At 49.7% G+C, this 27,802-nt stretch overlaps 1 protein-coding gene across 2 annotated transcripts; it reads right to left on the reverse strand.

Annotated features, from left to right (window-relative positions):
* Window positions 1-75: 75 nt before the first annotated feature.
* Window positions 76-27,791, reverse strand: DMPK (DM1 protein kinase). 2 transcript variants are annotated; one of them, XM_063311958.1, is made up of 15 exons: window positions 27,055-27,791; window positions 15,908-15,999; window positions 14,738-14,821; window positions 13,651-13,746; window positions 12,653-12,801; window positions 10,676-10,769; window positions 10,140-10,340; window positions 9,711-9,974; window positions 7,638-7,723; window positions 6,572-6,677; window positions 5,790-5,932; window positions 4,620-4,717; window positions 3,242-3,318; window positions 2,727-2,803; window positions 76-1,415 (listed from the first exon to the last, which is right to left on the reverse strand). In XM_063311958.1, the coding sequence occupies exons 1-15, from the start codon at window positions 27,212-27,214 to the stop codon at window positions 1,310-1,312; spliced, it is 1,833 nt and encodes a 610-aa protein (XP_063168028.1). In that variant the 5' UTR covers window positions 27,215-27,791; the 3' UTR covers window positions 76-1,309. The 2 variants fall into 2 exon arrangements, with proteins under 2 accessions (XP_063168028.1, XP_063168027.1); XM_063311957.1 differs by having other exon boundaries at window positions 1,307-1,415; window positions 2,727-2,807.
* Window positions 27,792-27,802: the final 11 nt, after the last annotated feature.

The raw sequence follows: 27,802 nt of genomic DNA on the forward strand, positions 1-27,802 counted from the left end.
TTGCTTCTGTTCTGCGTTTGGTTGCGGCTGCCGAGTCCTAAGGGTCTCTCTCAATGACCCCCATCCCACAGAGACCACGGAACAGTCCGACTTTATTCACACACCTCTCAAAGGAGGGAACATCCTCAGCTCACAGTGTCAGAATGTACAGTGTTTTCATGCATCCAGCCAACGCACCAGGTTACACAAAGAGGAATAATAAATATTGGGGAGGGGGTGAGAGATGCCAAGGGGCTGAGTGAAAAACCCTACACTAGCAGTTTGCCCCTGCAAGCCAGATTGGGGTTCTGTGTGCTTGTTCTATCGACATGCATACGCTCTTCAAAACGGGGGGACCGGAGGCCTGGCTCTCCAGCCTGTGGGGCTGCCACTCCCCCCACCCCCGCCATTTCAAATAACGGACAAAGAATGGGTGGGTGGAACTGTGGAGCGCTAGAGAGCCAGGTTTAGCATCCGGTACCAGAAGTGGGGAAGTGCTGATAAAAATCATGTCTGGCAGTTTAAAACTAGCATCCCCCCTGTAGAGTCCAAGGGGCCCATAAGGCCTTGCAGAAAAAACAGGCGGGCCCCTTTTTTCTCCCAGGGAGCACTCTAGCCTTCAAGTGTCAAACTCCTGGCCCTGAAGCACGCTGGTTACAGCTTGCCTAGCAAACCATTTGACTAACCCTTAGGAGTCGGGCTTCACAAGCCCACCAGGGCAGGATCTGGATGCCCTTTTCCTGCCACCGGCCCTTCTAACCCTCATTTCCCCAGGGGCGTCAGGTGCAGAAGCAGCCATTGCCAGGCGGGCAAAAGTCCCTGGAAGAATCTTGCCAGCTCAAAATCCTTTGCAGCAACAGAAGCAGCTTGCAGCGGCCTGGTGGGAGGAGATGTGTCCAGAACAAAGGGCCTTCTGCGTCACAGCTTAGTCTCGACGCTTGGGATCCCCTAACAGCCTTTAGGGAACGGGATGCACTTGCATTGGGAAGTGCCGTCAGAGCTGGGCGTGTTTCCTGTAGGGGGGTATATACAGAGGGTGCAAGGATGCTGGAAGGCAGGATCCCTGGATTGTGCCTTCAGCTCTTCCTGTTCCCTCCTGGCTTTCTCCTTGGAGTGGTCTGCTTAGAGAAGGTGGATGGTTATCTCTTGAAACAAATGGGAGAGAAGCAGAGGTGAAGCTGAGCTGGGCCGTCTGCAGCTGGAGCTCGACCTGGCTTCACCGCCTCTGGGCCCAAGAATTTGTCCAAGCGGATCCTAAGTTAAGGGGGCTTTTCCTCAAGGTTAGACTTGACCGAACAGCTGCTGACGTGACCGACTGTCCCTTGCGCCGTCAGTGTTCAAACTGCTTCCACTGAGCTCCGGGTGGGGGCCTCCAGTCCAAACCCACCAGTGCATAGGAGCAGGTATCCCACATTGACGATGCAGGGCCTATGTACCTGTAAAGGAAATGCAGACTGGTCAAGATGCCAGGCCCCAAAGGAGTTCTCTGGGGGTGGCCAAAAGGAGAAAGAGGGAGAGAAATGAGGGTTGCAGAGCCCCCCTCCTGCTCTCGGACGCAGAGAATGCCAGGGCTGGTCGGTGCCGTGTCTAGCTGAAGGATCTGAGGTGCGGCTCTTAAGTCCCCAGTTTCCTAGTGGCTGAAACATACTTTCCTCTGAATTAGAGCAGGGAGGTGCACGTGTGTGTTTCAACGTAAGCGGCCTATCTTGCCAATACCCCTGGCCCAGTGTGAGCAGCCGGTGGGCAGGACACTTCGAAAAAGGCTACTCAGGCTGGCTGCGGTATCTGGAAGAGTGGTCTTGAACGCTCAGGCCACTCTCTGAAAAAGAAAAGCTTGCAAATGTTGGGAGCCGCTTCAACTTGGGGGAAGAGGGACACAGCAAAGAGGTTTATAAAACTATGGGTAGGGAGAAATTTTGCTCTGGTGGAAAATGCAGGACCCAGGAAAGGACAGTTTATGGCAGTGTTTCTCAACCGGCTGGCTGGGGAATTCTGGGAGTCGAAGTCCAGACATCTTCAAGCTGCCAAGGCTGAGAAACACCAGTTTTTGATTAGCCTGTAGAATGCATTACTGCCAGATACTGAGATGACCACAAATTAGAACGGCTTCAGAATTTGCTCCCTTAAAATCTGTTCCAGGGTCAGAGATTATAAGGTCCTGTGCCATTGTGAGGGTACAATTGCCCATTCCTGTTTGTGAGCTCGTCAGATCAATTTAGTTAGCCAGTGGGGGAGAGAATGATGGACTGGACGGGCTCCCCCCGCCCCATCTAGCAAGACCACAAAATATAACTCTGGCAGGAGTCGGGCGCTATGAATGGGTTGTCTTGCGGGTTCTTGTTCTCCAGCTCCAGATGGTTAAAGCCTGGACAAAGCTGCATGATTCTCCCCCTGGAATCGAGGGAGAAGGCAGCCAAGCAGAGCAGCCAATCACTCAGAGACAGAACAATCAGCCTCCCCAGTGCCAGAAGCGCCACAGATGCCTTTACGGCATGTGCCTTAGGGGCACTGCAGGAGGCGGATCTGTGGCCTGACCCGCAAGGGTGGACGGGAGTGTCCTGAGCCTCAGGACACAGGCCTCTGGACTTCAAGGTCCTGGTGGCGCCCCTGGGCTCGGTGCACGTGGAAGAACAAAAGGTTGCGCAGAAAATGGACAGGCCCGCTGCCAGCCAAAAGCATGCGCCGGGCAAGTGTGCTCAGAGCAAGAAAAGAAAGCAGCGTGCACACAGGAAGAGCAGCCGACATACCCTGGAAAAGAGCAGCAAGTGCCGGTACAGAGGTACCACAAGCGGGTATTCACAGAGCCGGGATGCCACGGTGCCGCCTTGCTGAAAAGAGAAAGCAGAGGTCAACGTCGGCCCGGGAGAGCACCAAACGAGAGGGCGGGAAAGGGGGGAGAACACCAGTCTCATGGCATCTATTCCTTGCGTACCAGTCACCATCCCGTAGCACCTACGGACCTTTTGCAAACAAGTTCCTAGTCCTCTTGAGAAGAAAGCCCCTCCAATCGCTTTCTCACTCCCGTTTCTCCAGTTTGCCACCTGTTCTTAAAACAGCTGCTGGCTGAAAGGCTCTTTCAAAGAGACAAACTTTCAAATGGGGGGAGCAAAGACCTCAGAGTCCCACATAGAGGTGCACCCCCCCGCAATCCCTGCAAAGCAAGCCCAAATGTGTCTCCTTCCCCACAGCTTCAGCCAGACGAAACCCCTACCCGCGACACCCTTTTTTCTCCCCGGCATTATGGTGACCCACAGAGTCTTACATCGGCTGGCTGCTCCACGCAGCACAAGAAAGGCTGGGAGTGGTTAGGGGGCCAAGGTGGGCTCCACCCTAGAGCAGCTGGAAGGAAAAGAAAAATGTGGGGCCAAGGGCTTCTTGGAGGGGGCGGGACAGGCATGCATGCTGGAATGTATCGTGCATGCTAGCAGGCGCATCGGGCGAAACTCGCTGCCACTGCAACGTACTGGGCAATATGCACTCCATGCTAGGGATTCCCTTCATGCAGAGGCCCCCAGCTCCTTTCCCTATCCTGGATTTCACATATCATGGTTTGGACTCCCTAAAGGTGCACCCGTGTTCACCAGCCAAGACTTTGCCCCTCCCCCAAACAGCAAGAAGTGGGTTAGGCCTAAGGAAGAATGATGAACGATCCAGGGAGCGCAACAATCGCTAACCCTGCCGCGTATACAGGTAGCTGGGTTCACACAACACACTGAACCCTAAACTTGGGTTAACCCAAGACGCTTGCTTGGTCCCCCCAGCAGGCTACGCTCAAGCGAACCTTGTTGGCGGTGGGTTCTTGGAGAGCGGTGAGCTGCAAACTCCCCCACCCCGTCTGAGCCTAGCCTGGTGCATTGTGTGAATCGCACCACCCCAACCCTAGCCTCACCGTCCAGCGAGGAAGACTTCTTTGCCACGGTCCGTGAGAAGGCCCCGGCCGAAAGAGGCTGGGATGTGGGAGTCACGACCTGCTGGAGGCTTGGGCCAGCCCTTCCACTCTGCGCCGCTCTCCCCCCTCTCTGGGGGAGCAAGCAAGGAATCCCGGACCTCAGACAGCCTCGGACGCCACTTCACGAGTTCACGTGGGGCCAACGGGTCCTTCGCAGGCAGGGATTTCCAGACACGGTTTGGGGGGCTCTGGGCAAAGGCAGCACCTGCCTCGCTCCGCCCACAGTTGCCGACACAACGTACGAGGACCCTCACAAGTGTCAGGGCTCAGGTGGTGGGCGAAAGGGGCTCCTGGGGAATGCCAGAGCCTCACCCTGCGCCCCTCTTTCGGCCAAACCTCGTCCCCCATCCCTCGGGTTTTCCTGCTCTCGGGCTCCCCAAAGTGTGTCCAAGCGGTTCGGTGCACTCTGCTGTCTGTAGGTTGAGTCAGGGCAGCGGGATTTCTTTCTTTGCGGTCGAGACGTTTTGCGGCTTGTCGAAGCAGCTTCTTCAGTCTTCTTCTGAAGAAGCTGCTTCGACAAGCCGCAAAACGTTTCAACCAAAAAGAAAGAAATCCCGCTGCCCTGACTCAACCTACAGACAATTCCACCTGGATGGCAGAGAACCTTGGTGCCCCAAATGCCCCGAGGAGCCAGTAAGGAAAGAGCCGGGCAGGACGGGGAATGGAGTCTACAGGGGAAGACAGAACTTGCCCTCCTCAGCCGCCGGCTTCACCCCTTCCGTCTGCTCCTTCAGGCGTCTGATCTGAGCTTCCAGTTCCAGGTTTCGGCTCTCGGCGTCCTTTAGCCGGCTGAGTGGGCAGCGGGGAAAGAAAAACCGACTGTCAGCAGAAAGGTGGAATCTTTTGGAGCGGGCAGCCATAATGCATCTTAGGTACAGCTAGTCCTCGCTTAACAACCACAACTGGAACCAGCAACTCTGTCACTAAGCGACCCGGTCATTAAATGAAAGATCACATGACTGCACCAGACTTACAACCTCACTTCTGCCATGGTTGTTAAGCAAGTCACTCATGGTTGTTACGTGAGACATCACACCACCACGACTTGCGATTTTACTGCCAGCTTCTCCATTGACTCTGCTTGTCAGAAGCCGGCTATGAAGCACGCAAATGGCGATCATCACGTGACTGTGGGATGATGGTCGTAAATGCCTGCCGGTTGCAAAGTGCCTGAATCACCTGACTGCAGGGATGCTGCGACGGTCACAAGTGTGAGGACCAGTTGTAAAGTTACTTTTTCACTGCCATCGTAACTTCGAACGGTTGCTAAATGAGGCAGTCGCTAAACAAGGACTACCTGTAATAGTAACAGGTAAGGGACCCCCTTCTTTTCCAAAATAAATAACCACTTCTCTCTTTTTTCAACAAGAGGCTATAATGCAACCTTCTCCAGTCTGGCGCCTTCTGGATGCTTTCTGATTGATGGCATCTAACATGCCCCCCTTCCCATCTTTTTTGCTGGGGCGGGGGACTCGTCTCCCTCCCTCCGTTGAGTCAACTGTGCTTGATTGCTCCAAGGAGACTTCCATAAAATACCCTCCTGGACCCGCTAAACTCTTCTGCAAGGTAAGCCCCTCTGTTCTTTGCTTTAGACCACACAGGATACAGTAACTGGGCGGAATAAACAGTCCCGTCCTTTGTCAACCCCTCAGCATCCTTGCCACCCTGGAGCAGATGGCCACAATCCGGAGGGTAATCTAACCAGGATGACGTCTCCGCTGGCTCCCTCCCTGACGCCTCCCGCACAGGGGCTTCCGCAGGCTACGATTAAAAAGCCGAGGTGCTGGCCGTGCCCACACGATCAAAGCCCTCTTTCCCTTTTTGACCACCCCCTGCAGAACCCCCTGCCTCCTCAGCTCACCTGGCCAAAGTCTGATTGGCCACCTTGACCATGCTGAGCTCTTGGCGCAGCATTTCCCGACTCTTCAGTTCCTCCTCGAAGGCTGCCTGCAGTTCTAGAAAAGTGGACAGGTCCAGCTTCTGCCCATCCGGCAGTTTACGGGCCTAGCAGGAAACAGAGGCGGTGCCAGCACTGAGCATCACGGGGCTTCCCACCTTTTTTACAGCCCCCGGTGCCCCTCCAGATCGTGCCACTAAAACCTGGCATCACATTTAAGTGTTAGGCAATTTTCTTCTCTCTTTCTCTCCCCTTCCTTTTCTTTTTTTGCAAATATGTAGGTCTGCAAAATGCATCTCATTTCTTTTTTGAAAGTTTTAAATTTATTTATTTTACTTATTCATCTTCATTTATTAAAAGGTTTAAACCACCCAGCAGCCAAAGCTCTCGGGCGGTGTACTCTAAAACGCCCTGAAAAATACAGCTGGAAGAAAAAAATGTACAGTAAAATCAAGTAGAATGCAAAATGAAAACGTCATACCAACTAGGCAACAGCAAGGCGATCCATTCAAAATCTAAAGCAATACAACTTAAAATGCAATTAAAGGGCAAATAAAATACTATCGGAAGACAATTAAAAGCCAATTGAAAGAGTGGTACATGTCGCTGCTAGGCCCCTCCAGAACAACTTGGCTGCACAAAGTGTGCCCAAGTCTGGTGTTGCCAAGTGCAAATAGAACCACCACCACCACCACCATCCTACCTGCAGTGCCGCTTGATACGAGCGTTCCCATTTCTCTACCTACCAGCTCCTCGGGAGGGGTTTTCTCTGCTTCCCCTGATAAGATCCTCCCAGCACAATCCACATCCATGGCGATGTTACCTCGGTCACTTTCCTCAGGATCATTCTGTCTGAGAGAAAGGGATGCTCTCACCAACCCCGTTTTTCAAGCCACGGCATCTGTATCTCCAACTGGTCCTCTCTGACTCCCCACAGCTGGCTTTGTTTATTTACTTACTTACTTAGAACAGGCAGATGGCCGCCCGTCTTACAAACAATACATAGCTCTGGGCGGCTATCAACAATTCCCAAGAAAACAATATCACAGAACCTCTACGGGTAAAATCAAAAACCACAGCTAAAATAATCATAATGCAGCAGCCCAGTTGCTGTATAACAGACTCACCACACCAACCACCCCTGTATTGGGCCAGTCTAACCTCCTGGCTCAGCCCCGGGGGGAAAATCCAGGGCTTTGTGGCTGTTACGAGTACGGATAGTGAGCAGGAGGAAGCCCCTATCCAGGGGGGAAAACGCACGCGCAGTTTAGAGGCTTTGAACTGCCATTCAAAGAAACCCAGAACAGACCCGCCTTGACTTTTGGGGTTCATCTGTCTGGGTTTTCCCATGCTTCCTGTTTGGTAGGATTTTCTGTCTACTATAGCAGTTTAATAAACACTAGAGACTTTCTCCTCATCTCGGCGTGGTCTTTGCTTAAGCCAGGACAGTGGCCTTCAAGGGAAAGCAGACGGAGGTGAAGATTTGCCTTCATACTCCATAAAGCTCCAACGGATCGACAGTCACAGCCCACATACTGATCACAGAGCCCCCCTTGTCGAGTTGGTGGAACCAGCAGAGCTGCACCTCCTAACCCACCGATTGCCCGCGACTGACCCCAGAAGCATCTGGAAGAGTCAGTTCTGCAGGCGAAGAACCTGCTGAGAACAACCCTTTGGGTCTGGCAATACCGAGGAAAAAGAGGCCACCCAGAGGACCAGAAAGAAACACGGAGGTTGCGGACTCAGCCTAGCCTTTGCTGCCGAAGCACGCATCCCTCCCAAGCACAAAGAGGTGCCAAAAACACTTCTTACTTCACAGCCGGGTAAGTGTAGGAGTATCCCACAAAGGGCAGGTGCACCCCGAGCGGAGAGGTCTCGATCACATCCGACAGGGTCTCCTGGAAGAGGGGGGCAGAAGCATTCAGAAACGGAGGGGCGGTTCCCATCGGAGCAGGACGGGGCTGAGTGTGATGCTGCCCAGGAGGCGTTGGGCTCTGCCCAGGATCCTCCTGAGGCTTTAGCAGAGAAGGCCAGAACTAAAGGCGGTTTCCCTGGTAGGAGCTGGGGGGGGGCTGGAGGGGGGAGGGATTTTCCAGGATATATTTATTATCTTATTTATGTTTTTAAAACTGTGACTGAGGCTTAGATGTTTTTATTATCTTTTTTATTGTAAACCGCCCAGAGTCCCCCATTGGGGGAGAGGGGTGGTACTATAAATCTAATAAATAAAATAAAATAAAATAAATATCAAGCCGTTAAAATCATTCTGCTTAAGTTCCTTTTTTAAAAAAAATTAGAATTTTTCAATATAATAAAATATACAAAACAGACAAAAGACAAAGTAAGAACCAGAGAAACCAGAAAAAAATTGGGGGGGGACCCCAATAACATACACCTGTGCCTTCTGCCCTTCTTTCTATCGAGTCATTATCATCTTAAACTGTTCTCCAACCTCCTCATCTCATTTTTAATCCCCAAATCAATTTGTTTCTTCTGTTCTTCCAGCGAAAAGCCCATATAAGGTTTCCAGTCTTTTACAGAAGTCTTTATCGTTTTTTTTCTCCGACCAAACTGGTCAGCTTTGCCATTTCTGCAAGCTCAGTTAATTTAATAATCCAGCCCTCCGCCGTAGGCATTTCATGGCTTTTCCAACTTTTTGCACACAATCATCTTGCCGTGCTGCTTGCTTAAGTTTCTGTATCAGGGCTAGACAAGCCACAGTTCATTGGCTATGTTGGCTCCCTCCCTATTCCTGGTTCTTTGGGGGTCATGCTACTGAAATACAACTGCAAAATGGCAATATTTAGAAATAGGATTTTTGGGATGGGGGGAAGTCAGTATTTTTTCTGTTTTTAAAAATTAAAATAGATATGGACAGATTCTGGCAGGCGTAACCCACGTTCTAGAGGTAGTCCTCGCTTAACGACCATTCATTTAACGATGGTTTGGAGATACGACGGGGCTAAACAGTTACTTACAATCCATCCTCAAAGTTACAACCATCGTACCACCCCCGTGGTCATGTGATCATGATTTGGGCACTTGGCAACCAGCTCAAATTTATGACCAGTTGCAGCGTAATGCGGTCATGTGATCGCAATTTGCAACCTTCCCAGCTGGCTTCCAACAAGCCAAATCAATAGGGAACCACTGATTCGCTTAACGACCACAGTGATTTGCTTAATGACCACAGTAAAAATGGCTGTATAATCAGGTCCGGTCACGTGATGCTTAACGACTATATCGCTTAGCGACCAAAATGCCAGTCTCAATTGTGGCCATTAAGCGAGAACTACCTGTATACAAAGAAAACAAGCAAGACCTCCATCCCGCACAATTTTTTTTTAAAAAACTAGGGATTGTTATATCCTCAGCCACGTTCCCTTCAAAGTCTGATTTTTTTTTTTTTAAGGAAAACCAGAAAGCGTAACCCCCCAGTCTCACAACTGTTGCCCACCGCTACTCAGACGTGCATTCAGGAAGCGACATCCCAGCACATCTGGACAGCAGCAGGTGAGCATCAGAGCAGTGTTTGCCGGCTGGGGAATTCTGGGAGTTGAAGTCCACACACGGTAAAGTTGCCGGGGCGGAGAACCCCTCCCTTCAAGCAACAGGCAGCCCCACCGCCCCGGCAAGAGGCATGGGAGCACCGCCCTGCCCAAGGAAGTCCCAACTTCTGCTTCAGCACCCCCCCGTACAGCAGACCTTAATTTCTTAACTTCCGGGCGTTCAAGAGGTTGCCTAAAAGGCTCCCCAAAGGCAAATGTTCCAAGTTTAAAAAAAATAAAACCAAACCCAGTCGAGTGCCAGTAAGCCTGCGATTCAGCACGGACCGGCCCCAGGTGGAGCGGGCAGGAAAGGGGAGAAAAATAAGAGGTCACGTACCCCTCCCCCTCTCACCATGTCGGTGAGACAGTCGTCCACCACGTCGAAGTTACACGTGTCCATGGCGTTGGCAAACTCGGGCACAAAGGAAGGGGCACAGTCCCGCAGGGCCTCCCAGTCAATGCCAGCGAAGAAGGGGTGTTCCTGGAAGTCCCGGACGCCATTACATCCCAGCCGTGTCTCTCGAGGACAGATCAGCCCTTCGATTAAGGCCTGGGCTTCCGGGGGGATCTCTGGGGCCGAGAGGGGGAACTGGAAATGCTCCTGGGAAAACGAACGTCGGGGCAGAGGGGTGAGTGCAAAAAGTCGACAGAGGGAGTGTCGCATGAGTGAAAGCCGAGCAGGGTGCAGCGACCTCGAGCGTCTCTCCAGAAATGGGGCATGTGAACCCACCCTACGAACCCAGCTGGTTGTCCTTCTGCCACCAACCTTGAAGTGCATAATCTTGCCATAGGTTTCCACAACAGAGTCGGCAAAGAAGGGGGTGTGCCCAAAGAACATCTCATAGGCAAAAATGCCCAGAGACCACCAATCGCATTCCGTGCCATAGGAATGAGCCCCATCTTCCACTGCTCGCAGGATCTCAGGGGAGAGGTAATCCGGAGTGCCCACTGCCACTGTGGAACAGACCTGCCGCCGTGAGAATGGGGGTGAGAACCTCAGAACCAGACCCCAATCCGCCAAATCCTGCTTCTGACATGGCCTAGGCAGGGGTCTTTGGAAAGCCCACAAGCAGGGGGAGGAGGTGGGATCCCGCTCAGTCATCACTGCCAGACTGCCTTGAAACACAGACCCTCCACTGGTAATCATGGTTTGTGTGTATGTCTGATGGGAAGTCAGAATGCTCTTCGGGTCAAAACCACACCCCTTGGCCACTATAAAGCTATGATTGTTATGCTCTTCATAAGTCCGCACTCCTAGAGCTGAGCTCTAACTTGCCCACCCAGCTCTCTCGGAAGCCTCACCGTCCCATCTTCTCGAAGCTTGAGACAGGATCCAAAATCGCCCAGCCGAATGTGCCCACATCGATCAAGCAGGATGTTGTCTGGTTTGATGTCTCTGTCAGGCAAAGAACAGAGATGATTGGCAAGATGGGCAGAAGAACCAGCATATGAACTTGGGAAACAAGCTAACTGGGCACCTCCAAATCCCACCTGGTGCTGTCCAAGCGGGTTGGACTACAACTTCCAGAGAGTTGGCTGAGATCTCTGGGAATTGTGGTCCAACACATTTTGGAGGGCGCCCACTTGGGAAGGCTGGCCAAGCCAGTATTGCCCACCCTGGCTGGCAACAGCTGTTCAAGGCCCCTGAAGGCAGAGCAGGGCCCGCCGTTTCCAGGCAGTCTTCTTCCGAGATTGTACACTTAGAGGGGCAGTGAGCCCAGGCCCTTCTGCACACACAGGGCAGCAGGCCCTTCTGGAAACAGTCCTCTCTCTAGTCCAAAGGCAATAGCCACCCTGCAACAATACAACTTAAGTGCCAGGAACCACTGGGGAGGAAGGGAGCTCACCTTGTGGCCCCCCTGGCTAGACAATGCTATTCTGCACTTGTGCAGGAAATCACACGGAAGATATTTTCGACACCGCCTTCACTGTAAAAAAAACCTGGACTTTGGAGAACTCACTCCCCAGAATATGGACAAAAGATTCATGCATCAACTATGCACTCAGACTCCCAATCAGCCTCATCATCCCATTCTCAAACTTGTGCCGTTCTTGAATCAGCCCCTTGAACATGAACCTCCAGAGGAAAATTTCAGTCCTGCTCTATCCCTTTAGGACATCCGGGGCTCCAATTCCCCTAGCAAAGAGTGCACTTTTATAATTGTTGATTAATCCACTCCTTTGGTACATACGTCGGTCTCTGGCCAGATAACCTCTTTGTTAATAGGTACCGCTGCAATGTATCCTACAGACCAGGCCATCCTACCTTGAGGAAATCTGTAAGAGCTGGTGGGGAAGGGGAACACCCTGCTTCTTAGCCTCTTACTGAAACTGCAGGAATACCACTAGATCCTAAGACGATGGAACACACTCTTTTACTTGGCGGTCACACTCCAGTAACCCTGCCCTTTTTTACACGCGTATTACATTCACATAGACAACGGTGGGGCTTTGATGGCATGGTTGTGGCTCCATGACATTTTTGGTCCCCTCCCTGCAGTCACCCCGGTTTGTCAGCTCAGTTGAATCACCATCTCCCCCTCCGACCCGTCTCATCTCCTGCCCACCCACCATAACCGTCTCCTCTGTTGCACTGCCAAGCTTTGGCTATTCACATGCTTGGACAGAAGCCCAACCGTCTTAGCCAGAGATGAATGAGGTAGCTATGAATCTAGGCCAAGGTTCACAGCTGCTTTCAACTCAGAAAGGCAAACGCTGTGCAGAGGCCCAGCCAGGCCCCTAGATCAGCCGGTCCTCACTCCTGCATGTCCCCAAAGTGATAGTTTCGTAATCTCTTCCAAGCTCAATGATGTATCCTGCCTTTGAACCACACGGAACTGGGTTGAGGGCATCCAGAAGGTCTAGCCTGTGCTTCAGGGAGGGGAAAGACTAGATTTGTTGACGGGATTAGCCCAGGAGTTCCACAGGTTAGAATGAGGAAAGAGAATATCCTTTTTTAAAGAAATGCTGGCAGTGGAAACAGGAAAGGATCTGGAATCAAGAGAGCTCTGAAGTTTTAGCATTAGCCTCGGTTGAACAACTGGCCTAGACTGGGTGCAGAAAATAGGTCTCGGGGATTCCACTCAGCATCCCCTCTGTGTCTTCTGCACTCAGAAGCAGTAGGTAATAAATTAAATAAATAAAATACATTCAAGAAGGTGGGAAGCAAGGCCCAGGAGTGTGTGAGAAGTAAGATGTCCAGTGTCAGGAGAATTTTAAACTTCCCTTTCTCTACCAGCCTCCTTCGGAGCCCTCCCCCCAGTCTATGCACCAGCTTGCCTGTGCACATAACCCATGCTGTGTATTGAGTCGATGGCCATCACCATCTCAGCCAAGTAGAACCGGGCCATCTCCAGAGGGATGCGGTCACCAAACTTGCTCAGCAGGGTCAGGAGGTCACCACCAACATAGTAGTCCATCACCAGGTACTAGAGGGAGGCAGAAGAAGGAAAACTAAGAAGGGGAGATGGTTCTGATCTTAGACAAGTGTGTTTACATCTCCACCATAGTGCCCACCTTTTCCAGGCAGACAAAAACCGGAGGGGGGCGGGTGGGACAGAAGCTGTCCTAACAGCCAGGAACCACGCTGAGACGAGGAGTAGGTCTCTAGTGTTTATTACTGCTACATAAAACAGAATCCTAACAAACTGGAGAAGCGTGGGAAAAACCCAGACAGATAAACCCCAAAAGTCAAGGCGGGTCTGATCTGTGTCTCTCTGAATGGCTGCTTAACTCCTCAGTGCTACGCATGCGCTTTCCCCCCTGGATAGGGGCCCCCTCCTGCTCACCATCAGTGCTCATGACAGAAGCTTTACTTAGAAAGATCCAGACTCAAAACTAGGGGATTTCCTGACCACAAGAGCTATGAAGCAGTGGAACAGCCTGCCTCCTGGAGTCAGAGGGGCTCCATTGCTAGAAGTTTTCAAGCAAAGGTTGGAGAGCCATTTGACTGGGATGGTCTGAGGGTTCCTGCCCTGGGCAAAGGGTTGGACTAGAAGACTCCAAGATCCCTTCCAACCCTGTGATTCTATGACCCTCTGGCGTATTTTCATCTGTTTCCATCATCCGATGATGAAGGACAGATACCCCACGCTTGCCCAAATCCTTCTGTTGCTAGTATCCCAAGTCCAAACAAGAATCTGGGCTGAATGTTTCCAATACTACCTTGTCTGCTTTTGAGCTTCACTTGAATCTGGCTCAGATCCATTGACCCAGTCCTGGGCCGCTTATGTTTTAATTAAAATGTCACCCCCATCCGCCGCAACGGCAGGACTCACCAGGTAATTCTCATCTTGGAAAGCAAAATGCAACTGCGTAATCCAGCGCTTGTCTCCATTCACCAGAACATCCCTCTCCTCCCTGAAGCAGGAAACCTGGAGCAAGCAGAGCTGAGATTTCAGACAGGTAGACATCTCTGATCAGACGTCTGCTTTGTACGGCAACGGGCTCAAGCGGGTAAGATCCCAACTGCAGTTCTCTAGTTGGTCTCAGGCAACTGTCAGACAAACTTTCCTGCCAACAGCATGGGACTTATAAGATCGTCCCTTGCTGGGCGGATGCTCAATAAAAGAGAAAATCAGGCGGTGTGTCCTGCTGCTAAAAGTGCAGTGTGAACAAATGTAAACCAGCCTAAATTCTCAGCAGCAGCCCTGTTTATTTGGTTATATTTCCAATTTCTCTCACCGCCTATCTCCCCCAAAGGGGGACTCTGAAGTGGCTGAAACATCTGGGGGTCTGAAGTGACAGGCAGTCAACCGCCTGGAGACCTTCCCCATAGGAGCTGTGTTTCCTGGAGAACTTCAAAGCATTGGGCACGGTCTGTTAGGCCTCCTACTTCTGTCCACGCCTGTCCATGCGCTGAAGATGCTGAATGGAGGTTTTTCTCGGATAGGCCCCATTTTCAAAAGCTGAGATGGATTTACAGCAGGGTAAAAGTCTTCTCTGCGGTGACACCCTGCTCTTGGTACTGTGCATGTTCCTCCCCACCCGGTTTCATTTTCTACTGCCTTCAGAAATTGATTTAAAGCTCGGGGCTCGCTCAGGCTTTTGACCAGAAGATATGCTGATTCGTTTTACTTGTTCTCTTACTAGCCATTGCATTACTTGTCTTCTTGAAGATCAGTTTTGGTTCAAAAGGCAGCACATACATCAGGCTTCAGTGAATGCATGGTCCCTTTTTCAGACAAAATTGGGCACCAAACAGTGTGCCTTAAGAAAAGCTGCACTGAAAAAGAAATGCAATTTTTCTTGGTTTCTTTAGTGGCAAAATGATAAAGGGGCTTATGCAAAACTGGAACAGGCTGAGCACAGACTGAAGTGGAAATCCCCATTAGATAGCCATGGTGGCCTGGCAGGTACACTTACCTCTCCTCGTTTCAACATGTCCCATTTATTCATTATTTTCATGGCATACACCTGAGAGGTCCTCTTCTGCTTCACCACTGCCACCTGCACAGGTAAAACAGCCAAGAGAGAGACACCACATCCACATTTCAACCAGTGACACTGACTGCATCTCTCAAGGATCGGGAACGCAAAACAAATACACGAACGCATTGTTGTTTAGTCCACTGAAGAGCCAGTAATCACAATTCAAGCCAAGGGGGACGGAGCCCACCCATGCATTCTCATCATCAACTGAAGACATGCACCCTCTGGGGGAATGCTTTGCCCCCAAAGAAAGAGCAACATGTGAACCAAGACAGAGACATTGGCTTTAAAAGAGATCCCGTCTGCAGAGGCCACGCTCAAATTAGGTGGGGAATAGTGATGATTCATCAACCAGGCAGGAACAAGGTTTGAGGTGGCCGTAGGCGTAATGGGAAGAAGGAATAACCTTGAGGAACAGGAGGAAGCACCAGAGACAACGGTCAGGTAAGAGGTCAGATAAGAGGAATCTGAGTCTGGGGCAGAAATGTAATTTGAGAAAGCATCTTAGACATGATCCTCCCTAGTTCTCTTGAAGATAAAGGGAGGGAGGGGGGAAGCGCATTCAGACTTGCAAGATTCTGTTACTATAATCTAATAATAAAAGTAGTATTAGCTTGCATGTTGTTGGTTTCCAAATTTGGTCTACCTTGGAGGCTGACATCAGTCTTGCAAGTCTGAATGCACCTCCCCACCTCCCTCCCTTTATCTTCAAGAGAACTAGGGAGGATCATGTCTAAGATGCTTTCTCAAATTACGTTTCTGCCCCAGACTCAGATTCCTCTTATCTGACCGTTGCCTCAGTTGCAGCGCTTGCTTCCTCCTCTTCCTCAAGGTTATTCCCTGCCCATTACGATAGCTTAGGTGCCTCCTCCCAAACACCCTGCCAATCATCCCAGAGTTGTCTAACAACTTTGGAATAATTGCATAAAATGTAAGCATGGTTTTCTTCCATACTGTTCCGCCCACCTGAAATGTCCTACTCAATTGTGGCCACTTCTGCTCTAACGGAGGTCTCCCATCAATGCTGTTTTCACTGCGAGAACAAACATGTCCCTTTGGCCATCCCTAAAGCCACCTCCAGTGGGGCCCATCTCCTCTCCTCACCTCACTGAAAGCTCCTCGGCCAATCACCTTTAGGATCTCAAAGTCATCTCGCTGCAACCGAAGCTGTTTTAGCCTGGAGGTTACTGGCTCCGCTGGAGAGAAGGAGACAGAAATTACTGGGGCTCCTCATATAATGGCCACTTTGGGTGTGATTAAATTAAATATCCAGAAACCCTGAGGCTGAGAGGTTGAAGAAGGAAACGGGAGGCACCGTCTCGTACGGTCGCTGCTAAAAGGAAGGTACAAAATCTCAAGCAGCATTTGAGAGGGACAGGTGTGGGATGGCAACGCCCAGCATTTCCAGGCTTAACACCTCTGCAGGATGCCAGGTGATGTCAGCCTGCCCAGGAAGACCAGACAGCAACCACGACCAGATGAGCTCATTCTACTTTATTGTAAAGCTACACTGACAGAATCTGGCAAATCTGAAAGTCCAAATCTCCTGCCATCTCTTTTATAACCCGAGAACTTAGGGAGGGTCCCTCCTGAGCCTCTTTCTCCACCCGTTATGCAGCTCTGGGCTCTGCTCTCTCTTATCTGACTATTCCCTAGGCAGCATCTCTTCGCCCTGTTTCTCAAGGTCTTTCTCACATACCATTACAGGTAGTTCTCGCTTAATGGCCGCAATTGGGACTGGAATTTTGGTCGCTAAATGATGCAGTCATTAAGCGAGGCATCACATGACAGGACCCAATCTTATGACCATTTTACTGCAGTCATTAAGCAAACCATGTGGTTGTTAAGCAAATCAATTGTTCCCTATTGATTTGGCTTGTCGGAAACTGGCTGGGAAGGTCACAAATTGTGATCACGTGACTACAGGATGCTACAACCGGTTGTAAATGCAAACCAGCTGCCAAGCACCCAAATCAAGATCATGTGACCATGGGGATGATGCAACAGTCATAACTTTGAGGACAGGTCATAAGTAACTTTTTTAGCCGCACTGTAGCTCCAAGCCATTGTTAAATGAATGGTCATTAAGTGAGGACTACCTGTACAGGTGGGGAGGGCTGTAGAATGACTTCCACACATTTATGGTTTGAACTCTACCTACCCTGTGTGAGATGGTGATTTGGGATCAGCAAGAGGGCAGGAAAGAAGTCCCCTCATTTTCTTGTTGGCCACTGCCCGGCCCTTTAAGCACTCTGCCCCTCCTGGCACTGGCCAAGCTCCCTTCCACACATATTAACAACCACAGAGAGGATCCCATATTCCATCATGTAAATCATGGATCCGGTAGCGTGACTCAGCTATTTGTTAAGGATTGTCTTCGGCATGCAAGGACTGAGTGCACGCCTTGAAAATAAAGGTGTGGGTGCCAACTTGGGGGGGGGAAGGAGAGAAACCATGTGACCTGCAACCAGTAAGAGGTCAAGTGGTCATCAAGTTTAACATCAACGGGTGACTCAGCTGCTGGCCTGCATAGATACCCAGATTTGGCGGAGGGGGGAGGATAAAACATCCCAAGGATCTAAAATGATTTCCTCACATGGTGACAAAAAGATAAAGCAAAGAGATCCAGGAGGAGCAGAGAGATGCTGTCGTCAGCTTGGCAGGAGCACAGCTAAACCCTCTGGAGAAGAAGCAGGCTTATAAATAGCTTAAGGATGTGATCAAGGCAGCTGGAATGGGACTCCTCTGGGGAGGGGGGCCGGGGTTGCCAAAGGCGACGCAAACAGCCGGAGAGATGGGAGGAAAAGGCCCAACTGGCGCCGTTCAGGGGAGAGGGCTACAAGACTCATCGTCCCCAGCCGGCACCTCGGGGAAGTGTCGTCAAATGGTGGGGGAGGGGGGCTTGCTGCAGTCCAGCAAAGCCACTGCCCCCGGCGCACCTCCGGCTGGCCTTGAAGCTGGAGCGCTCTGGAGCCCTTGTGGCAACTCACAAGAGCCGTCCTCTCCTCTCAGCTGAATGTGGGTCCCGCACTGCCCGGACGCCACGTGGCAGCGAGTTCCACTGGCTAATCACAGAATCTCCAGTCCATCATTTGGACTGCATCTTCCCCAGGTTCATGGAAGGCAGGCAGGCAGGCAGGCAGGCAGGCAGGCAGGCCTTGCTCCACAGAAGGTGGAACAAGCCATCAAGCAGGCTGAGAATAGCGGAAATGTCATCCAACACCTCCAGAAGGCACCAGCTGAGAGAAAGCTACTTTGTCGAGCCCCCCATTAATCATCTGAACTGGGTTTTTGTTTTGCTGATTCATTAACAGGCCAGGGCACCAGATTCCAAATGGTGCGTGCTAACGCCGAAGCGTAAGAAGAGTTCATAAAACGTTAAAACAACGTAAAGCCCCCCAAAGCACCCAAAAGAAGAAACAGGTGGTCCTATCACCCTGGTAAAGGAACTGAGAGCCGACCTCGGGGAGGGTGTGAAAGAGCTGCTGAAGAGGGACTCAGAGAAGAGATTACACAGTTCAGAGCCTGAAGGAAGCCTGAGAGAGAAATTCCACTGTCTGTTTCTTGACCTTGTCTACTTGAAAAGGCTGACACCATTATACTTCAAGAACCTGCCCAAATAAGACTGATTTCACCGCCTTCTGAAATGTCGATAATGAGGGGCGATACACATAAAACACAGGCGGAGCTTCAAGTGCACCGTTATGGCCGCCATCTTGCTTTTTTTGACCAGTCTGCAGACCCCCCCGGGGGGAGGCTATTTTACTCTGTGTTGGAGAGGTTATATTTGTTTTATAATAAATGTCAGTGTTAGTAAGTGTTAAAAATTAGCATTCCTGTGTTTTTATATACCACTCAGAATTTGGTGATGCGGGCAGTATAAAAAAACCCGCGCATAATAAATAAGTAAGTAAGTGAGTAAGTAAATTCCTCCAGGCCGAGAACCAACTTCTTACCATGCCTCAGGCCAACTCATTAAAAAAAAGGGGGGCATTAAAAATGAAGGGACAAATTTGGACATGAGTCTGCAACACCCTAACAAGAAGCGCTCTTTAACAACTTTCCTAGGAATTTCACAGCAGCACCTGAGAAATGTATCCAGACATGCTAAGAAGCCACCGATTCTTGGCACCAGCGAAGAAAGGACAAAAATAGGACCAGATTCCAAGACAAGAAGGGAAACAAACAGGGTTTTTTTTGTTCCATTCTCATATTTCTTAAAGTTCCGACATATCCACAGATTGAGCAATCGGATGTAATTTTAAGGCGCAATTCATGCAGTGAGCCCTGTAATAAATAATGGGCACTAATTATTATAATGGACATAAACACTGGTGTTCTAGGTACTGCCTGAGAGCAAATCCAGTTGGACAGCGAGATTCATCTTGAGTCAACATAAGTAGCGGTAAAGACCAAGCTCTTTAAAGATTCTGTTTGCAAAATTTTTAAAATACAGAGCAACCCAGCCTTCTTGGGGCTTCCCAGATGTGTTGGTTTTGCAACTCCCAGAATTTTCCAGCCAGTGTTGGCTAGGAATTCTGGAAGCTGCATTCCCAACCTATTTAGCATCAGGTCGGTCAAGGCACAAACTGTTTTCTGTTTTACTGTCCCTTTGCACAATATAAATATAAATATATAAATAAAATGCACATGCTTAAAAATATAACAATGCCACATTATTTAAAATAAGGCAAGTAATCTACTGTGTGGTCATTCTATGTTAACTGCACTAAACCATGCTTTAACATTAAATAATCCATAGTTCTTACAACAAGCTGACTCAAAAACAAGCAAACCACTTCATGGCTTAATTAGGATGTATTATTCCAACCTCTGTTGAGACGTTCTAACCCAGGCATTGCCCAACTGAAGCTGGCAGGCAAAGGAGCTGACATCTTGTTCACCAGCAGGATTAATCCGATCACTGATTTCACCCAGTTTCAGGTTCAGACATTATATTGCCCCATAAACTAATGAAATGGTATGGGCTGATGCCACATGCTAAGCCAAGGAAATACCGGCCGGTGTTAAAACTAACCAAGGGTAGTCCTTAAGAGCCCTGTTTAAGTCTGTTGTGTGAATACAGCCCTTAGGAGTGAAATATGTAGTAGTTCAGGTCCAGTAAAATTGATGTGAAAGAACTTGCAGAGGAACTTAGATCCTGAAACCAGCCCTTTGCTTTTAATTCACACCCAGAGGAGCATTCATACAGAATATTTGAGATGGCCAAGGCAGTTGCCAATAAATAAGACCTCAAAGATATTCAGAGGTCATTATGTGTCTATACCTATCGAGATCTGAACCGTGCAAGTAATAATATTCCCTGTGATACTCTTTGGAAGAAAAAGTTGGATTTTGAAGAAGCAGGGCAGGAAAACTATTGACACCTTTGAACTTTGGTGATGGAGAAGACTCCTGAGAATACTGTGGACAGCCAAGAAAATAAACCAATGGATCATCAAATGAATCAACCCAGAGTTATCACTCGAGGCACAAATAACCAGGCTCAAATTATCCTACTTCGGACCTATTATGTGAAGACCCAGCTCTCTGGAGGAGGCTCCAATGCTGGGAAGGGTGGAAGGAAAAAGAAGAAGAGGATGACCAGCAGCGAGGTGGAGGGACTCCGTGACAGCAGCAATGGGGGCACTATTAGAAGACCTGAAGGTCCAGGTTCTCCAGATCATCATGGAGAAAATCTATGTGGTCACTTGGAGTCAACACCAACTTGATGGCATATAATCAATCAATCAATCAATCAATCGACCAATGAAAAGTCCTGAAAGATGTGAAAAGGGGGGGATTTTCTATCTCTTTTGGAGCCTACTTCCACCCAAGGATAACTCCATACTCTGCTTTTCCAGTGGAGGACAGGATCAGGCCTTTCTCCAGAAAAACATTCTGAACATTTCCCTTCTTCATACCCTGCATCACACACATGCACACAAACAAATCTCAAAAAAGCTAATGGAAAAATACCCTCCAGCCAGCCACTTCACTGGATGATGCCCTATCAAGCGAGGAGAGGCAGAGCTTTTGCCAACTCTTGCCAATAGGAACTCTTTCGAAGATTAAAGTTGCAGTGATGATGAGAAGAGCTGGACCAGGGCACTGGAGAAGATCATTTGAGATGTGCACAGACTGAGGTGCTAATGACATCCTCCCTCCAGCTTCCTGGCCTCACCGGCAACTGTTTCCCTCTTTAACCCGGGGCTCAAGATGAAGCGAACTGGGCCACTGGGATGCCCCTGTGCGCCGTGTAGGAGCCCAACCCTAGCTGTGCCAACACCCACTGTCTGTTGGAAGAACTACACAGTACAAGGTAACCTGGGTGCACCTTTTTTCCTGCTAAGCAGAACTGCAGAGGAGCAGCTTCTAGCTATTAATCAAGTAATGAACTGCTTTAAGGAATCAGACATTGCTAACATAAAACCAACCCAACAGTCAAAAATAACTTCTCCAGCTCCTTCTTTTGCCCACAGCTGACACAAGGATGCTTTTGACCTGTTCACACATTCTTTCCTGGCTGCAAAATCACAGGATGAGACACAGAAGTGAATGAGTGAGCCCTCACACTCCCAAATCAATTCACAGTTTTTCAGGTGGGGTGCGGGGAAGTGTCAGGTAACAAGATCGATCATCTATCTATCTATCTATCTATCTATCTATCTATCTATCTATCTATCTATCTATCTATCTATCTATCTACATCCATCCATCCATCCATCCATCCATCATCTATCTATCTATCTATCTATCTATCTATCTATCTGTCTGTCTGTCTGTCTGTCTGTCTGTCCATCCGTCCGTCAGTCCGTCCATCCATCCATCCATCCATCCATCCATCCATCATCTACCTATCCATCCATTATCTATCTATACATCTATCCATCATCTATCATCTATCCATCCATCCATCATCCATCATCCATCATCCATCTATCCATTATCTATCTATCCATCCATCCATCATCTCTATCTATCTATCTATCTATCTATCTATCTATCTGTCCGTCCATCCATCCATCCATCCATCAATCATCTACCTATCCATCCATCCATTATCTATCTATACATCTATCTATCCATCATCTATCATCTATCCATCCATCCATCATCCATCATCCATCTATCCATTATCTATCCATCCATCCATCATCTATATCTATCTATCTATCTATCTATCTATCTATCTATCTATCTATCATCATCATCATCATCATCATCATCATCATCATCATCTATTCATCATAAGCTGCCCAGAGTCACTGTGTGTGAGTTTAAATCAATCAATCAATCAATCATCGGTCTGCCTGATTCGGCTTCCAGCGGCCTGCAAAGATCCCCGGCTCCCTCAGTGGAAAGCAGGCACAGGGTATATCTGGTTCCAAGATTATTTTTGGCCTCTCCCAACATATACACAACCCTCCAGCCAGGAGCAGGGAGGGGGGCAGCTGGGGTGAGCCTCCCTCCCCAGCCAACCTAGAGGGTTTGCCAGACAGCAGGGGAAGAAGCTGCTCCGCTGCGTTCCTATTTCGGGCACCAGGCCGGTTGGGAATCTGGGCTCGCGACAATTCTCAGATTCCAGCGCGGGCGCTGGGAGACTGCGTGCTCACGGCTGGGGCGGGAGGGGCGCGCGTAGCATTCCTGCCCGTGGAAACTTTTGTGCAGTACACAAGCTGTCAAAGTCCAAAGGTGGAGCTTTTCATCCGGATTCAACTCCAGCTGGGGATCGGTCTCGGAAAAGGTGGCGCTCTGGGATTTTTGCAGCCTCCCTCAAGAGTAAAGGGCTTTGTGGCATGTGCAGAGTGCAGCTAATCCCCAGATGAGGCCTGAAGCTGAGGGTGCAATTCTACCCATACCTAGTAAGTGAACCCCCCTGAAATCTTTGCTGTTGACCTATACATTCCCAGGCAGAGGAGAACAGTATTATTTTCTTTGCATTTGCATCCAGCTTGAACAAACAGACGCTTTCAGAGGAAGCAACCTTAAGCTTGTTCTGTTCCTTTCAACATCCAAATGACCGCCCTCAAGGCAGCGAACGGTTAACGGATCCGCTAAATACAAGCCCTGTCCTGCCCTTCACAGGGTTCCTCTGAAAACCTCTCCCTTCACCGCTTCACCCGTTCCTTCTGCCAGCAGGCCTGCCCCACTGGCAACTTTTGCAATTAAAAGCAAGGAAAATGCGCGGAGGCGGCCAGCACGCTTTCTCCCTGGAATAAACAGTACTGTGGCACAGCGGAGAAGGGAGTGAGAAGTTGAAGGCAAAGATAGGAGAAGAAGGCCCGGCGTGTGCTACGCAGGTGGCCTTTTATGGCATTTTCCAACGTCGTGGCAGCCTAGAAGCTTCTCACGCAGGCCCGGGAAGGCCCACGCTCGGCCCGCCGGATCTCCCAGGGAAAGGGGCGGAGTTGGAGGTCTGGACTGTGCCCTCTTGTCCACAAAAGGCCAGTTGCACTGCTGAAGGAAGGGGAGAGGGACGGTGGTGCAATTAAGAAGCTAGAACAGTGTTCCTCAACCTCGGCAACTTTAAGTCATGTGGACTTCAACTCCCAGAATTCCCTAGCCAGCTTTGCTTTGCTGGCTGGGGAATTCTGGGAGTTGAAGTCCACATGACTTAAAGTTGCCGAGGTTGAGGAACACTGAGTTAGAAGAAGACTCTGCAAAATAGCCTTTTCCCCCTTCTCTTTCTGCTGTGGAGGATGGCAATCGCGCTGGTGATCTTTTGTTCCTTTGCCGTGCATCTGATTCACAAAGATTACCAATATGATTCCTTTTGCAGGTCCCAAGTTATGGATTTTATACACCCAAGACAACTAAACCAGAACTCCAAGGGCGTTGATATATATTATTTTAAAGGTCCTGTTGGCTTTTCAACTCCTTTTATTTATATGCTCAAAAAAACATCAGTCCCCACCATCCCATTCAGTGCCAGTTCTGGAACTGCCCACACAGCACCAACCGACGTCTGGGGAAAATGCTTTTCTCCCCGTCATCACAAAGTCTTACAACAGCAAAGGCCATATAGATCGATCCCTGGCACCCAGTTCCAAAATCCTGACCTTCTCGCGGGGTCGAACAGGAGCCGGTCTCAGATTAAAGTCTGGACAGTTGCTCGTAACATTTGCAGTTCTCAGATACACACATACAAACACAGCTGGAGGGACGCCAGGAAGTGAGTGTGGGTGTGGCTGTGAGTCTGAAGAACTGCCTCTTGATGGTGATGGTTGTGTTTTTGTCTGTAAGTCAGCTGGCCACTGTGCGTAGCATCTCAATGCTCACCAGAAATTTTTCCCATTCCAGACAGAAACCCTATTTGGGAACATTTTCTTTAACCCCACCCCCACCCCAAGAAGATGGTTAACCCCCTCCCCCCGCAAGATAAATCTCTCCAGTAGCTGCAATTTCCCATCTTGTTCATCACACAACCATTCAAAGCCTATCACGCCTCACCCAGCATCAGGGACTATAAAAGTTGGGGGCCTCTTGGTCGGCAAGAAGGCTGAAGCAAGCAAGTCCCGTTGATACCCACATCTTATTTCCTCATGAGCAGACCACAAAGAGTAACCCGGGACTCTCATTAAGTGACCCAATTACCCAGTCCACTAATAAGACCACTCTATGCCCTTTAGCCAAATGACCAAGGAGAAGCGGAACGGAGTGTGAAGAAATACAAGTTTGGTCCGGCCTTCGGTCAGAGGAAAAAAAGGAATTGCCAATTCAAAACTAAACAAAACCTAAAGCCACAGATCCAGGGTCCTTTGATCTCACTGATAAGGCTCAAGCTCATCAGCTGAGAATCTAAATGATCAATATCAAAGAACAAGTTAATTCCTCTTTATCACATTGGACTCAGCTCTTGCTTTTTTAAAGTTTCCCTGGGCAGGTTGTGAAGATACCATTTCTTTCACAGTGTGTCTAGGTCTAGGTCTGTCCATGTCTATTTGTCTATAACTTTATTATTAAAATACTAAAATACAAAGAATATTGAAAAAGGCAAATAGTGGAATACAAAGAAAGGGAAAAAGAGCGACAAAACCAAAATGATACCAAAAAAAAGAGAAAGACTACGGTGTTTAAGTTAAAAAAAAGAAAGCCATGGAAAATAAAAAATAAAAAGTAAATTGCATCTCTCGGTATCCTGAATGGCTAAAGATAGTTCCAACACAAACTGCAGCCAGAGCATGCCTTTCATGTTGATTCTGCGCAAAAGAGCTTATCGGTGTTCTTGGGTGATTTTTGGTTTTTCAGATTGGGGGTGGGCATCCCCGCCCCCTGCCGTCGCAAGCCTACAAACCGACCCTCAACTAAGGAGGTAAAAAATGATTTCCAAGCAACCGGCTAGGCCACCGTGGTCATCTGTGAGAGTCTTTCCATTTGGGTGGGCGAAAGTAAAATATCCTTCAAGGTGGCTGTGCAGGAGAAGTAGTAGTTTGCCATTCCCTTCCTCTGGAATGCTTTTCATCTTTCCAGTCTAACTGATCACCCTAAGATTTCCTGGTCGCCCCCCATCCAAATCCTACCCATGTTGACTCTGTTTAGCAGTCTGAAAACGAATATAAGTGAGCAGGTGGGCTTGGAAAATGTACATTTCGGGAGGAAATAGTGCATATGCATTTGAGGGAGGAGCAGGATCGGAGACGGGTAGAGGTGGAAGACTTTGGTGTCCTGTTGGTGACAGAGGTGGGTGTGCAAGTCTTCTGAGACAGCAAATCTTCATTGGTTGGAAGGGTGGTGGATAGCAGCAGGGGAGAGAAGCAGCTAGGCAAGCAGAAGAGGGGAGACGGAAACCTGGCCAGGGTGTTGATACAGCAAAGATGGCCGGGTTAGGAATAATATACACCGGGTTTCTGCGTGGAGAGGACCTTCCACAGCCCCATGAGAGATACCGGACAAAATACGTTGCTGTTGCGATGAACGCTTAACTGAAGAGCCTTCATGTGTTCATGCCTTCTCCTGCCCAAAGTCTCACCAACCTCTTTTTCAATGTTCTGGTGGTTGCTCCCCACTGACACCTCATAACAGAAATCCACCGATGAAGAATTACGTGTGGTGAAGCAGAAAGTGTGTAAATCCTGCGGTCTATAGGAAGAGTGCTAGAAATAGCAATATTTTACGTATCTGATTGATGTAGATGGGAAAGGGTGCGCAGGCCACTTCCTAAAGCTTTGGAAACCATGATACACATCTCCTCAGAAGTAAATATTGTCCCAGGCAACGTGAATAGTTTTGCTTAGTCCCGAATGGAGCAAGCCAACAACCTCTGCATCCCCCAGGCTTTTACATCTTTGGGTGGGAATTTCAGATCAGGACGCTTCATGTTAGCAGAAAGCAGCTCTTATTTTGCAGAGGGGGTGGCCCTTTTAGATGGAAAGTAACTTTTGTTAAATTACATTTATCACAATGGAACACACTGGAGAAAACTACAGCTACACTCGCATATTACTGCTTTTTGTGATTCAGTCAAGGCAACCGACAAATTGATCATTTCCTCAGTATTCTGTTTCAAATTGGTATGGTTGCTTTCACATACATTTCAGTATACACTGAAAAATTTACTCTGCCCACCTTTACAGCTCCTGCAGTGAAAACTTTTCTTGACAGCTAAAATCTTTGTCCCTGGAGAGCAGCGTTTCTCAACCTTGGCAACTTTTAAGAGGTGTGGACTTCAACTCCCAGAATTCCCCAGCCAGCATGCATGCATGTGGGCTGGGGAATTCTGGGCATTCTGGGAGTTGAAGTCCACACCTCTTAAAGTTGCCAAGGTTGAGAAACACTGCTGGAGGGTTTTGGGTACTGGATTTGACCAAAGCATACAGCCTTGAAAAGATTTGCTCGATAGGCCCGGGCCTGAGTCACGCCAACTGTAAAACAGGGAAATTTAGAAGCCCTGGCACAGAGCTGCTCCGCAGATGCCTTGCTCAGGTTGAAAACAGATGCCCAGAAGAGTGGTCCTCGACCCACGATTCCTTGTGGCCTGGCTGATGAGAGCACTGTCGGTATCTCTTTCAGTCCCTCAGAACCTACCAGTCGGAAGAGAACCTTTTTCCAAGTTTGAGAGGTCCATCTAACCTAACTACGTGGTAAAGCAGGATCGCAGATGTGCCCTCAAAGCCACTAACTGTCTGGAAATCTACAGTCTCCCCCACCCCCCGCCCCACCACTGCCTCACTCCCTGCTTTTGAGGGGCACATCAACTACCACCAAGCAAGGTCTCACCCACCCACGGCAGGTGCTTCAGAGTGACTCACCCCACTGCAGGAACTCCATGATGTACTTCTCTGGGGCCAGGGGCGATGTGCTCAGCTCATGATGCACGCAGAGCAGAAGGTCCACCAGCATCTCCAAGCCCACCACATTGGGGTCGAGGACCAGCTCCTCCAGTCTCTTCAGTCGGACCTCCGCTGCCATGGTGCCAGCTTGGCTGGGGACTGGGGTCGCTCCAGCAGCAGCAACGGCTGTCGCTGCGCCTTCCGCAGGGGGTCCGGCTGCATCCAGGGAGGGCTGGCTGCAGCTGCCAGGGGGCCTATGTTGAGCAGGCACCCCCCCGGCTCATGGCGGGCACGGCCATCTCCGCCCTGGGTGGCAGCACAACTTCTACAATCCACAGGCTGCTTGAGAGCGATGCGGGGGACAAAAACGCTCTCTCTCCCACCAACGCAGAGCCGGGCAACTTCTTCGTATGCACGCACACACAGAGACACAGATTTCTCTCCGCTGCATGCCCCAGACCTGGCCTTAGTCTTTCCTCCCTCTGTCACTCACTCACACAGTGCCTCTTCCCTGGAGAACCCCCCACCCCCCGCCAAAGACTGGCTGCGCTGCCTGCGTTGTGGCCACCCCGAGTTGGATGGATGCTCTTTCCCCGAAACCCACAAACACCCCGGTTTTCCACGCCTTCCCCAGTATCAAAAGCGCTCTCCCATTCGAGCCAAAATAGGCTCCTTCTCCTGGACTTGCACACTCCCTCCCCACCCCGTCGCTGGCTGCTGGGGCTTG

This window comes from Candoia aspera, chromosome 10 (assembly GCF_035149785.1).
Source record: "Candoia aspera isolate rCanAsp1 chromosome 10, rCanAsp1.hap2, whole genome shotgun sequence".
In the NCBI taxonomy this organism is placed as follows: Eukaryota; Metazoa; Chordata; class Lepidosauria; order Squamata; family Boidae; genus Candoia; species Candoia aspera.

Bases quoted from the DNA above. Each gene is read 5' to 3' on its own strand.
- DMPK (XM_063311958.1), bottom strand. From the start codon at position 27,214: ATGGCAGCGGAGGTCCGACTGAAGAGACTGGAGGAGCTGGTCCTCGAC. The intron at 7,724-9,710 runs GTACGTGACCTC...CCCCTCTTCCAG, and splicing joins ACATGGTGAGAGGGGGAGGG to GAGACCCTGTCGGATGTGAT. The intron at 4,718-5,789 runs GTGAGCTGAGGA...CTGCCCACTCAG, and splicing joins GCCAATCAGACTTTGGCCAG to CCGGCTAAAGGACGCCGAGA.